The 13,511-nt window shown below is 36.1% G+C and overlaps 1 protein-coding gene across 2 annotated transcripts in view; it reads left to right on the forward strand.

The window, feature by feature from the left end:
• LOC113870739 (pyruvate kinase 1, cytosolic-like) overlaps positions 1-13,511 on the forward strand; it is a 37,756-nt gene that overhangs the window by 17,721 nt on the left and 6,524 nt on the right. For both annotated transcript variants that reach the window (XM_027507181.1, XM_027507182.1), the window contains 9 exons: positions 946-1,077; positions 1,533-1,613; positions 2,260-2,331; positions 2,451-2,540; positions 3,772-3,916; positions 4,133-4,221; positions 10,874-10,969; positions 11,064-11,131; positions 11,358-11,457. In XM_027507181.1, coding sequence (XP_027362982.1) covers positions 946-1,077; positions 1,533-1,613; positions 2,260-2,331; positions 2,451-2,540; positions 3,772-3,916; positions 4,133-4,221; positions 10,874-10,969; positions 11,064-11,131; positions 11,358-11,457 — 873 coding nt within the window. The remainder of the gene's footprint in view (positions 1-945; positions 1,078-1,532; positions 1,614-2,259; positions 2,332-2,450; positions 2,541-3,771; positions 3,917-4,132; positions 4,222-10,873; positions 10,970-11,063; positions 11,132-11,357; positions 11,458-13,511) is intronic.

The following is a 13,511-nucleotide window of genomic DNA, read 5'->3' on the forward strand; positions in this document are numbered from 1 at the left end:
TGGTGGTTGTAGCAGTTCAGGGTAGTGTTTGCAGCAGTTTAGGGTAGTCGCTGACTGTGGCGGCAGTGATGATGACAATAATGATAGTAATGCATATAGACATTGCTAGAAGCTGTGGTGGTGATGGTGGTAGTAATAGTGATGGCGGCAACAACTATGTTATTGATAGTAGTAGTGAAAAAAATGTTTCATAATGTGAAATGATAAAGGAAAATTTTCCCTATCCTATCCTATCCTATCCTAGCTCACCCCCCTTAGGATAACTTTTGAAGTAAAGGATAGGATAGGATAACTGGATAAGTAAACAAGATAAGCTCATCCTATCCCATTGGCTCACTAAATAATAGATTAAAATTAGATATAATAACTTATTCCATCCCATCATCCTTATCCTGATCATCAAATGAGTCCCAATACTCCTATCTATACAATAATTAGGTCATGTAGTAGTGCCACTATTGCAAGCCCAAACCCTCTAATATTATGATAAGGGTCCACTCTCCAGTTAGGTTAAGTAGTAGAAGGGCTTTGATTGGTTTTGACTCAAACAAATATCAATGTGAAGTTTCTAATTGTTATAAAGGGTGATGAGTCACTGATGACTGAGGACTACTGGGTAAATATTATCACGGTTTCTCATTCTTATTAGATTTAGATATAGCTTTTTCCATTCGGATTCTAGTAGGTGATACCTTATCTTTGTTTCCAATTCCTCCTCTTTTCCCTCTTAATCTCTGTTGTCATTTTTTTTCTTGATCTCTTGATCCATATAAATGCTGTAGGAAAGGTATGTTCTGCACCAGATAAGAGTAGCCCCATGCTTGCTGCCTATTTTCTGTTTTAGCTTTTTTAAGGAAGCATTGGAGGATAGAGAATGGAAAAGTAGAATACTGCTTATACTTGGTCATTACTGTCACTCAAGTAGTTTTGATTTTTATAATGCAGGTCAGCGAAGTGAATGGTGATGATGTTACTTGTGTCATTAAAAATTCTGCTACTCTTGCTGGGTCACTGTATACTTTACATGTCTCTCAAATTCGTATCGATCTTCCCACTCTTGCTGCTAAGGATAAGGAGGTAACTATAAGAAATTTGTGTGCATAAAGTAATGAGATGTACATAATATGATCAAATTTCTATTCTACCTTTGTGCTTGAGAATGAACATTTCAATTTTTTTTATCTATGTTCATGGGGAGATTTTAGGTGTGGAATTGAAAGTTAAATTAGTCTTCACCTTGAAGTTTTTTTTCACTTTTTTTTTTTTTAAATCAATAATACATTCTGCATAATTGATTTTCACCTCCCAAATTAACAAACACAGTTTGATTTACTGTTGAAATCAATTTTATCTTGGTAAAACATACTGGCTGTTTATGTTTGTACAACATATGTGATAAATTATTTTATCTGCACCAACCACGAGTCTATCCTGGTTTAAGTTATGCCTTTTAGATTGATGAATGTAGAAATATCTTATTATTAGTTTCTTATAGTTGTGTTAATCTTTTGTCATTTCACTCACTTACTCAGGTAATAAGCACTTGGGGTGTTCAAAATAATATAGACTTCCTTTCATTATCATACACCAGACATGCTGAAGATGTTCGCCATGTAAGGGATATTGTTTACAGGTTTTGTCGTACTGCTTCTGTATTGAGTTTTGACACTTTTATATTGTACGTTTACTATGGAGACTTTCCCTCTAGTATGAAAATATATAATATACACAAAATATTTATGCAAATTGTTGCAACTAACTCCAAAACAATATTTGGTGGCACCCTACAAATTGCTTAGTTGCTTATGATGTTTTATTATCAACATCCATTCCTATCCTTGTCTAAACCTAGAAAGCTGAATGGAAGGTTCATTTTAATTCCCAAGCATTTGAATTAAAGATTCAGCTAGACAAAATGAATTTACTCTTCTCCTTTCTCACCCTATAAGGCTAAAGTAATGGTTGGAATGAAATTTGGCAGAAGAATATGAATTATTGATAACCATTTTTTATCACATTTGTAGGCATAAAAACATTTTAGGTTTAGTTATGGTGTTTTTACATAAATACAAGGATATTTTGGGTGTGCAAAATACAGAGAAAGGGAGATTATTTTACTTTTTTGTTTATTCAAGTAATTTAGTTCTTTTAACTTTCAAGTTTGTTTAGTTCTACGGTATTGTTGATTAAGTAAATCATTTTCTTTATTTTACTTTTCCTCATAGCATTGAAAAAAATGTCGGCATATGTATTTTGCAGGCCCGTGAATTTCTCTCTAAATTAGGTGACCTCAAACAGACCCAGATCTTTGCAAAGATTGAAAATATAGAGGTCAGAAGCTTCAAAATCTTTTGAACAGAATTTCTGAAAAAAACAGTAGTTCAAGATCCTCTGGTGTGTGTGTTTAATAATGATTTTGAAATGCATCTTTTGTCTGTAAATTTTCGTAGGGACTGACACATTTTGATGAGATATTGCAAGAAGCCGATGGTATCATCCTTTCACGTGGAAATTTGGGGATAGATCTTCCACCAGAGAAGGTTAGCTTTTAATCTGGACAGAAGAATTCAATGTTATATATGATACAATTACAAAGGAATAATTGTGATATTTTTCCATTTGTTTAGTTCTTTTCAGCATCATGGCATTTGTGTCTATAGATTACTTATATAGCAGTAGCAGTCTTTATATGCTGCCTAATATCAAAGTTGTGGACAACTCCCAGACAAATCTCACATTGTAATTTATACTTACGGCTTGTTTAGAAGAGTTTGTAGACAATTTATGGAAACAGCTTATGACTCGCATAAACTCTTTCCAACTTATCTCAACAAGTTTTCTTGTTAAATTTATGGCACAAGTAATCATCTAAAAGGGGCATAAGAATAAAATTTAAATTTAAGCTGTGTATTCATCTGCACCTTTAAACTTTGTTGAATCTTTATGACATGGGTGTGGAGAGAGGGAAGTTGGTTATAGGTGAGAGAATGAAGCATGAGAGGGGGCATGAAGAATTGTAGTGAGAATTTGGCCTGAGGCTTGGGCAAGAGAGTGGGATACTCTCTCTCTCTCTCTTTTCTGTTTTACCACCATTATTTGCTACTGCATTCACACCATACTAGACATTTTCATTCAGTGAGATTTATACATTACAGATATTACATAGTATTTGTTCTTTTTGGGTCTTCAACTCTCAGTAATTAATAGAACAAAATGACTTTGTTTGATCTCACTTTGTAGGAAAAGGGCTTTGATCATTGTATTGTATCAAGCTTTGATAACATTTCACAGATCAGCTCGACTCAAAGGTTAAGTTAAAATCCAAAAATGTTAGCTGAAGTATAATAAATAGATTTCAGTTGTCCCACATCGGCTAGGTCGGCTAGGAACATGGCTAGAATACTCCTTATAAGACTTAGGCAGTCCTATGTGCTAGCTTTTGGGAGTGAATTAGATCAATTTTTCTAATATGGTTTTACAGCATATTTAGTTTGAATGTTGGGCCACTCACTTATGTTCATTCTAGCAAACTTCACATACTAAATACCAAATTTTAGTCGTGAAGGGGGGTGGGGTGGGTGAGGGGGACACGTATTAAAATGTCCCACATCAACTAGGAATATGACTACAGTTACTCGTTACAAGACTTAGGCGGTTCTCCTTCTATAAGCTAGCTTTTAGAAGTGAGTTAAGCCTAGTTTTCTAATAAATAATTTTATTTCTTATAGTATATACCCTCTTCAATACACAACTTTCACTCAAATTTGGCAGGTGTTTTTATTCCAAAAAGCTGCTATTTACAAATGTAACATGGCTGGAAAACCCGCTGTTGTCACACGAGTGGTAGACACTATGACTGATAACCTTAGACCTACTCGTGCTGAAGCAACAGATGTTGCCAATGCAGTGCTCGATGGTATGTTTTATTTTGCTGATTTATAATCCTTTTTTTTTTGGTTATATTTGGTGAGTCTTGTTTGTTTTGTTTTGATTCTGACAGATGCATTATCTAGACACTAGAATTGGATGGACGTACATGTTTCTATTTAGTTATTAATACTCCTTCAATGTTATTGTGTTTATCCATGCTTGTTTCCTCTCTAAATACGTGGTTTGCATTTTGTTGATTTAGGTAGCGATGCAATTGTTCTTGGGGCAGAGACTTTGCGGGGATTATACCCTGTAGAGACTATTTCCATTGTTGGAAAAATTTGTGCTGAGGTAGGTTTGTCCTTCAGTAATAAATTGCATTCCTATTGCATTTTTCACTAAAAGAAAAAGCCCATCTGGTATTTAGTTCATTGAGTGATCTTCTCTTTTGTTAGGTAGTCATTTAAAATGTTCATTTGTGGTATTATAGAAGCTGTCGTATTGTTGACCCATTTCTCCTTTGTTGTTTCATATTTGGCATCTTGTTTTTATTAAAGTTTCCTGTACATATTTGATAATAATAATCTATGGCTGCATGCTAAAGGCATTTAACAAAATTCCAATATGCTGTTCAAGTGGTTTTCATAAAAAATACATTAAGAGGGGCTGAAAGAAATTCTCAGGCAATTCTAAATAGTCAGAGTTGGTATCTCAAGCCTTGTTGTCATGAATCATTCTGACCTCCACTCTGAACACATCAGGCATACTCCCCCCATAAACAACTCTGGCGATGTCTCTAGTCACTAAATTCAAGTGACAAGTCAACATAGAAAGGCCAACCAAACAATTCGTATAAGACTTTCCTTAAACTGCCACTGGGTGTGCTGCCACAGCAGACAGTACTTGAATTGTGTAGCCCTTGTACCACCCTAAGTGGGTTTTTTCAGGTTTTTTTTTCTTCCTGCTGTTTGGTCAGTCTTCTCTGCTGTCTTTTAAGGCCATTGTACTGCCTGCAAAGCCATTCTTATAGAACCTCAGAGTTAGATCTCACCTTTTTTCAAGTTTTGCTCATGGTTGTGGACTTTCTCCTTTTGTCACTGGCCTTTCCAAAATTGGTCCAGTTGCCTTACTAAATGGAAATAATTAGGAATGAGTGTCTAAATATCTTCTACAATGAGGGTCTACATATAGACCAACAAAGCCTAATGTTGAAGATCAGGGCAATATCATGCACATATCAATCAATATCAACCGATTCTGGTTTGTATAATCTTTTAGGATCTACTGTAAATAGAATCAATTTATTTCCTGTCTTTTCCTTATTTAGGTACAGTATTTGTAGGGAGAATTATTTTCTTGATTTTCAAGGCTAGATTAGCGGTCAGGCCTATTCCTCTTGTACCCTATTTATACCACTCTTGTTTTCTTGTTTCTATGAGAGAAATAACACAATATATTTCCGCATGGTATCAAAGCTCGATCTGAACCATCCATAACCTAGCGCTGCAACCATGGGAGAGAACAAGGCAGAAGATTCGACCACCACCTTGGTCGAAGTACCTGCTCTTGCGATTACTGGTCACAAATTGAATGGCCAAAACTACATCCAGTGGGTATGGGCAGTCAAGATCTTCCTTCAAGGAAAAAGGAGAAAGATTACATCACAAGAGACTCCAAAAGTCCTGTAAAGGGGGGACCCCAACTACAACAAATGGCAATTGGAAAGCACTCTAGTCATGTCATGGCTACTCAGCACCATGACTAATGAAATTGGAGAAAATTTCATGTACTATGATACTACCAAGGAGATATGGGATGTGGTAGAGGAAACCTACTCCAATGTAGACAATACGTCTGCAGTGTTTGAGATCAAAAGCATACTCCATGACATGTGACAAGGTGAATTCTTAGTCATTGAGTATTTTAATACACTTGGTTGAAATTGGCAGCAACTAAACGTATATGAAGAAGTTAAATGCAAGTGTACTGAAGATAAGAAGTACAGATAATTGGTAGAAAAGGATAGGATCTATAAGTTCCTATCAGGGCTGAACACACAACTTGATGAAGTTTGGGGGTGAATCCTAGATACAAACCCCTTCCTAAAATCTGGGAAGTAAGAAGGGAGGAGAGTAGGAGGAAAGTGATGCTTGGGAAAATCATCTCGACCCCATCCATTGAAGGATCAGCAATGGCAGCAAAGGGGAACATTGCAGCCCCATCCATTGAAGGATCATCAATGGTAGCAAAAGGGAACCAGCCACGTTTTTTTCAAAAGAAAAATCGGCCCTGGTGCAATCACTACAAGAAAACAGGTCACACTAAGGACACATGCTGGCACATTCATGGTAGACCTTCTGAGCCAAAACAAACCAGAAATCGAGACAGCATAGGCAATACAACTGAGGTAAATACTGACTCATCTCCCTTCAGCAAGGAGCAAATGGAAGTTCTACAGAAAATTCTTCCGTAAACAATTGGTACAGCCACAGTAGCACAAAAAAGTAGCTTCTTGCATGCCCTAAATACTAGCAAGGGAAAACCAAAGACATGGATCATTGACTCGAGCTTCAAATCACATGACTAGAGATTCAACTATGTTTAATAACTATTCTCACGTCATGGGTAAAGGATCAATTACTATCTCACAAAATATTACACTAAATTCAGTCCTTTATGTACCTAAACTTGACTGTAACTTACTGTCCATTGGCAAACTGACAAGAGATTTAAAATGTGTCACTAAATTCTTCCCTGACCTATGTGAATTTCAGATTTTGGAGTCGGGGAATACGATTGGCAATGCTAAGGAGTATGCTGGGTTATACTTCCTCCAAGTTGAAGAGTTAGAAATGGAACCCAAGGCCAATTCTTGTGCCGCTATTCTTTCAAGTAGTGAAGACTCTAATGTTATGGCAATATAGGCTGGGTCACCCAAATTTTATGTACTTACAAAAAATGTTTCCCACATTATTCATAGAAACCAGAAGTTATTTCAATGTGAGATTTGTCAATTATCCAAACATACAGGGGACCATCATGAGTCAACAATATCACTAGGTCGAGATGGTTCATTACCTTCATTGACGATCACAACAGGTCACCTGGGTTTTCCTCATGAAGGAGAAATCAAAAGTTGGAAGGATATTTGAACTATTTCATACAATGGCAAACACAATTTCAAAGTAGAATTAAGGTGCTCAGAAGTGACAATGGCTGCAAGTACTATCACTGTGCCCTAAATTCCTACCTTGACAAACATGGAATCATACACCAGAGTTCATGTGTAGATACCCCTCAGCAGAATGGGGTTGCCAAGAGAAAGGATAGACATCTCCTAGAAGTGACTAGTTCTTTCATACTTGCCACAAACATACCCAACCAATTTTGAGGAGAAGCTGTCCTCTCTGGACCTACCTCATCGACAAAATGCCCTCCTAGATCCTCAACTTCAACACCCCCCATTCCACTCTCCAAACCTTATACCCAACCAGTTGTATCCTTACGTCCATTCCTTTGAAAATATTTGGATGTTCAGTCTTTGTCCACAACCTAAACTCTCATTGCAGCAAACTTGACCCCAAATCCATAAAGTGTATCTTTGTTGGTTATTCTCCTCACCAAAGGGGGCACAAATGCTATTCTTCCCACACCAGAAAATTTTACCACACCATGGATGTGACCTTTTTTTGAAAATCAGCCTTACTATCCCGAAGTTGGAATTCAGGGGGAGCAAACTTATCCAACTAAGGTGGTAGAATCCCAACTTTTGGAATTAGAGCTAACCCAATCTGGCCCAAATACAGAGCCCAGCTGAGGCTGCAGCAGAAACTGAACGAGAAAGCCCAAATACAGAGCCAACAACAGAAACTGTAGAACCATCAGAAAATGCTGAAAAAACTGAACAAGAAAATGCAACAGAACCTGCACAGGAAAACAATTGGACAACATACTTCAGGAAGAGAGTAGAGTCAAGCACAAGTCCAAGGCAAAGCCATGAACCCACCCAAGCTCCAGAAAATGAGATTTACCCAGGTAATATTGTTCCTATCCCTAAACCTGTTGATGGCATTGACATTCCCATTGCCTTAAGGAAAGGGGTGAGATCTTGAACTCAGCACCCCTTGAGAAGTATATGTCCTATGCAAATTATCACAGGAGTACAGGACTTTTGTGGCAACTCTTGACAACACACATATCCCAAGGAATATTCAATAGGCACTTCAACAACCTGAATGGGCAGCAGTTGTAACAGAAGAAGTTCAAGCCTTGGTTAAAAATGGCACGTGGGAGATCACTACTCTACCAGGAGGGAAGAAACTGGTTGGATGCAAGTGGATATTCTCCATTAAACACAATGCCTATGATAGTATGAACAGGTATAAAGCCCAGCTGGTGGCAAAGGGGTTTACCCAATCATATGCAGTGGACTACGAAGAAACCTTTCCACCAGTGGCCAAACTCAACTCAGTCTTAGTCATTCTCTCTTTAGCTGCAAACTTAGATTGGCCACTCCATCAACTAGACATCAAGAATGTCTTCCTAAACGTTGAGCTAGGAGAAGTCTATCTGCAAATTCTCCCAGGACTTGAATCATCCAGCACATCAAACATGATGTGTAGGCTTCATAAATCTTTGTATGGCCTTAAGCTATCATTGAGAGCGTGATTTGATAGAATCACTTGAGTTGTCAAGGAAGATGGGTTTAATCAATGTTAATCAGATCACACTATGTTTGTCAAACATTCCATGGATGGGAAGGTAGCCCTATTCATTGTTTATGTTATCACAGGAAATGATTATGATCAAATCAAACATTTGAAGGGACTCTTGGCCAACGAATTTGAAGTCAAAGACTTAGGTCAGCTTACATATTTTCTAGGGATGGAAGTTGCTTGAGCGAAAAATGATATTTGTGTCACAAAGGAAATACACACTGGACTTGCTTCAAGAAACCGGTATGCTTGGATGCAAGACAGCCAATACTCCCATAGAACCAGTAAAAAGAAGCGAAGAGGAAAGTCCACCAGCTGATAAAGATTGATATCCAAGCCTAGTTGGGTAATCTACCTCACACTAGGCCCCGACATTGGGTTTGTTGTGAGCTTGGCTAGTTGCTATATGTCTGATCCAACCGAGACCCACATGAAAACTATGAACAGAATCCTCCAATACCTCAAAGGTACACCAGGCTGAGGGCTCTACTTCAAGAAGGACTCAAACAAAAGCATTAAAGTCTATACAGACTCGGATTGGGCAGGATGCCCCTCTGAATGAAAATCAACTACAAGTTATTGCTCCTTTGTATGGGGAAACATGGTGATTTGGAGAAGCAAAAAAAGTCATTGATAGCGAGTAGTGCAAAAGCTGAATTCAGAACTATGGGTCAAGGTATTTCTGAAGGAATTTGACTTAAGCAGATGTTGAATGAAATCAGGATTCCTATCAACTACACTATGAGAATATTATGTGACAACAAGGCTACTATAAGCATTGCAAAGAACCCAGTCCAACATGACAGGACAAAACATGTGGAGATTGACTGACACTTTATTAAAGAGAAGATTGACCATAATATTATAAGTGTTGAATATGTTCCATCATGCAGGCAGACAACAGACATATTAACAAAGGCTCTTCCAAGGAACATGTATGAAAACATAATCCAATCTAGGTATGATAGACATCTACCACCCAGTTTTCTAATTGGAAAAATGGGAACCTGAGGAACTTGAGAGATTTAAGAACCTGTAGAAACAACTGGAGGCAACAAGGGAGGATAAAACAAAGAGAGAGGCAACATGGGAGGCTTAAAACTGCTTAGATAAGGTGTCATTTCTCATTGAAAATAAGGCTAATATTCATACCATTAAGGCACTCATGTAATTATCTGTGTGATCCATAATTGTGGAAAATAGGAAGACCCTAGAGTTCCAACTACAACTGTTTAAAGAAGTGTATAGGATGAAAGTCTGAACAATTGTTTAAGTATCCACTTGACTCTAATTGTGGAAAAAAGGAAAAGGCCCAAGAGCTCCAACATACAACTGTAATACACATCAGTAAGTTATAATTGTCATTACTTAAAGCAAGATCAAATCCAATATTGGCATATGAATCATGAATATGCACATCAAAGGCTTAACAAAATTTAATATTCAAAAGTAAAACAACAATGTGTGAGATTCACACTGATGGGGAGGGAAATCAAGGAAAATCTCATATGAGATATCACCAATTGGTTTATTAATCTATCCCTCCCAATCTTGTGTCCTGTTGAACATCCTTAGAAATCTCATCCAACTTATTATCCATATATTCTGTATCATGTTGATTATCCTTTGGAGATAATAAATCGTTAATACTCTCTTCAGATTCCTTGTTATATTGATTGTCTGTCCCTTTCTGCCAATAAATTTTTAGGAAGCTTGGCAAGTGCAATGTCAAGTATAGAAGTAGAGTATAATGGTATGGCTCTTGCATCTTGTTAAATTATAGGGTTAGAGCAATTACTTCAAAAGTTGAGGTTTTGCATAACAAGTCCTTTTATTTGTGATAACGAAGTTGCATTGCAAATTACCTCTAATCAAGTCATTCATGAGCAAGTCAAGCAGCACATAAAGGTTGATTGACATATTTTACTGGAACAGATTCTTTCTGGGTGAATCACTGTCATATGTGAAATCCAATGACCAACTGCCAGATGTTTGTCTCTTTGAGAACCAAGGATAACTAATATATGTAACAAACATGATGTATATGAATAGGTCCACATGCTTTAGGGGGAGTGTTAGTCATTGTAGATTTACGAGTTATCTTTTATTTGGGATTTGAATTGCTTTACTTTAGTATAGATTAACAGGGGATGACGGAAATTTTCTTTGGCAATTCCAATATACTAGAGAGCTCAAGTGTTTATAATTAATAGTCCTGAAATGCATTGAGTATGAATGCTTTTCTAAGGTGCAATGCGGACATTTGCTTAACAAGCTGCTCTTTGCAGGCAGAGAAAGTTTATAATCAAGATTTATATTTCAAGAAGGCTGTCAGATATGTGGGAGAGCCAATGACTCATTTGGAGTCAATAGCTTCCTCTGCGGTACTTTTGTCTTTTGCACTAAGTATTAATTGGGGTTGTTTTAATTTTTGCCCAATTACATATTTGGGAATAATTTCCTTGTTTCAATGTGCAGGTTCGTGCTGCCATCAAGGTTAAGGCTTCTGTTATTATTTGCTTTACTTCATCCGGAAGGGCTGCAAGGTTTCATTCCTCTTTTCAATCAATCCCCTTTTATTATTTTAAGAATTATATAATATTTTGGTCATTGATGCAAATGTTTATGCATTTATTGTTTATTAATGATTAATATTAAATTATTATGTTGATATTTTCTTAGTTCATGTTGGGTTGACAGTTGGTTGTTATTTTGTTGCACTTTTGATGTCTTGCTAGCAAATCATGGATTGTCTATTGTCTAAATTTGTAGGTTGATTGCCAAGTACCGACCAACCATGCCTGTGATATCTGTTGTCATTCCTCAACTGAAGACAAATCAACTTCGATGGACTTTTACTGGAGCTTTTGAGGTATTTAATTGATAGCTTGGCATGAATTGGTTGTGGAATATTCATATAGATGTTAGAATGATGTGAGTGAATTGAAGAAAACAACAAACATCAATCAATTCTTATTCCACTAGGTGAAGTCGACTATATGGATCACGACACCATTGAGTACGGTTAAAAATTAAATTCTTTAGAAATATTATTATTAATAGATATCTTTTAATAACTTTTCCTAAGGGTCTTATTGGTTTCCCTTGGCTCCTTTCTACGGGACTAAAAGTCATGTTATCCATTCTCTTCACTAGTGTTTCTAAAAGTTTTCTTTAATTTGCATGTGATCCAACTACCTTAGAACCATTTTTAATCTTTTTTTTTTTTTCATTATAGGTGCTATTCTAAAATTTTCACGTATACTATCAATTTTTATTCTGTCCTTTTTTGCATGATCACTCATCAACTTTAGTATTCTTATTTCTACTGTTACCACTTTTTTCTTGTGCTATTCCATTAAGGCATTGGTAATATAGGATATTTGGTTGTATTACAGTATGATAAAACTTTTCTTTTAATTTGATAAATATGTTATAGTCACAAATAACTCTCGATATCTTTCTTCACTTTAACCATGTAGTTTGTATCTTGAGTAACATCTTCATTAATTTTTTCATCGTTTTGTAGAATCAATATTAAGTATCGAAATTTGAAAACTTGTGGTATAATGTCATTTCCAATTTTAACTTCCAATGCTTATTCCTAAGCTTGTTTTTTTGTTAAATTACAATGCATTTACTCTGTTTTACTTCTACTCAAGTGTGAATCCTTAAATTCCAAAGTCTCCCTCCATAATCCAAGTTTAGTATTAACATTTTATTTTGAATATTCAATTAATGCTATGTCATTCACCAAGAGCATGTACTTTGGGACAATCTTTTGTATACCACTCGTAAGCATATTTAAGAATAAGTTAAACAAGTAAAGGTTAAAAACGGAGTTTTGAAGTAATCATATTCCTACAAGAAATTTTTAGATGTTTCCAGAATTTCTCACACATGTAATTATCTCCTCATACATGTTTTATTTTCTAAAACTTTCCATAGCACTTCTCTTAATACATGATCATATGCTTGTTTCAAGTTAATAAAAATCATAAGTTTTATTTTTGTATCAATACTTCTCCATCAATTTTGTAAAAGATATATAACTTTTGTTGAAGACTTTCCTGGAATAAAACCAAATTGATTCTAGAAAATTAGGAGAAATTTAAATGACATTACATTGGTATGAATCCTAAGGCTGACCATCTGTTTGAGTCGGCATGATTAGGTTCCTTGAGTCAGCTCGATTCTGTTGGGCACCTGAATAGTTTATTTAAACATAGGACTTTGTATCTATTCTTTTGAAATTGAACTTGTAGAATTAGGAAAGAGAGAGACAGATTAGTTTGCTGGAATTGGATACTCTACAATGTATAGAGACCCTTATATTTCTAAGGATACATATGTAACCCTAGTGGGTCAAGTCCACTATTATAATACTAAAATAAATCCTAATCCTAATACGTCTATTATAGCTATTCATAACACTCTCTCAAGCTGGAGAATAGATATTAATCATGCCTAGCTTGTTACAAATATAATTGTTACTTGTCCCATTTAAAGCCTTAATAAACACATCTGCTAGCTGGTCGCCTGTTCTAACATGAGAGATAGATATAAGCTTTTGTTAAACTTTTTCTTGAATAAAGTGACGGTCTATCTCAATATCTTTTATTCTTTCATAAAAGACTAGATTTGAGACAATGTGTATCGCTACTTGGTTGTCACACCAAAGTTGCATAGGGTTAGTGCTACCAAATCCTATTTCTTCCAACATATGTTTCAACCACATTAACTCACAAGTGGTTTGAGCCATCGCCTTGTATTATGATTCCACACTTGATCTCGATACAACGTTCTGCTTCTTACTTTTCTACGAAATTAAATTACCTTCCAAGAACACACAGTATCCGGTAGTAGATTTTCTATCTATAGATCCTGCCCAATCAGCATCAGAAAATGCCTCTATCTGTGCATGTC

The sequence above is a fragment of the Abrus precatorius genome, unplaced genomic scaffold (genome assembly GCF_003935025.1).
Source record: "Abrus precatorius isolate BTA unplaced genomic scaffold, Abrus_2018 Scaffold7, whole genome shotgun sequence".
NCBI lineage: Eukaryota > Viridiplantae > Streptophyta > Magnoliopsida > Fabales > Fabaceae > Abrus > Abrus precatorius.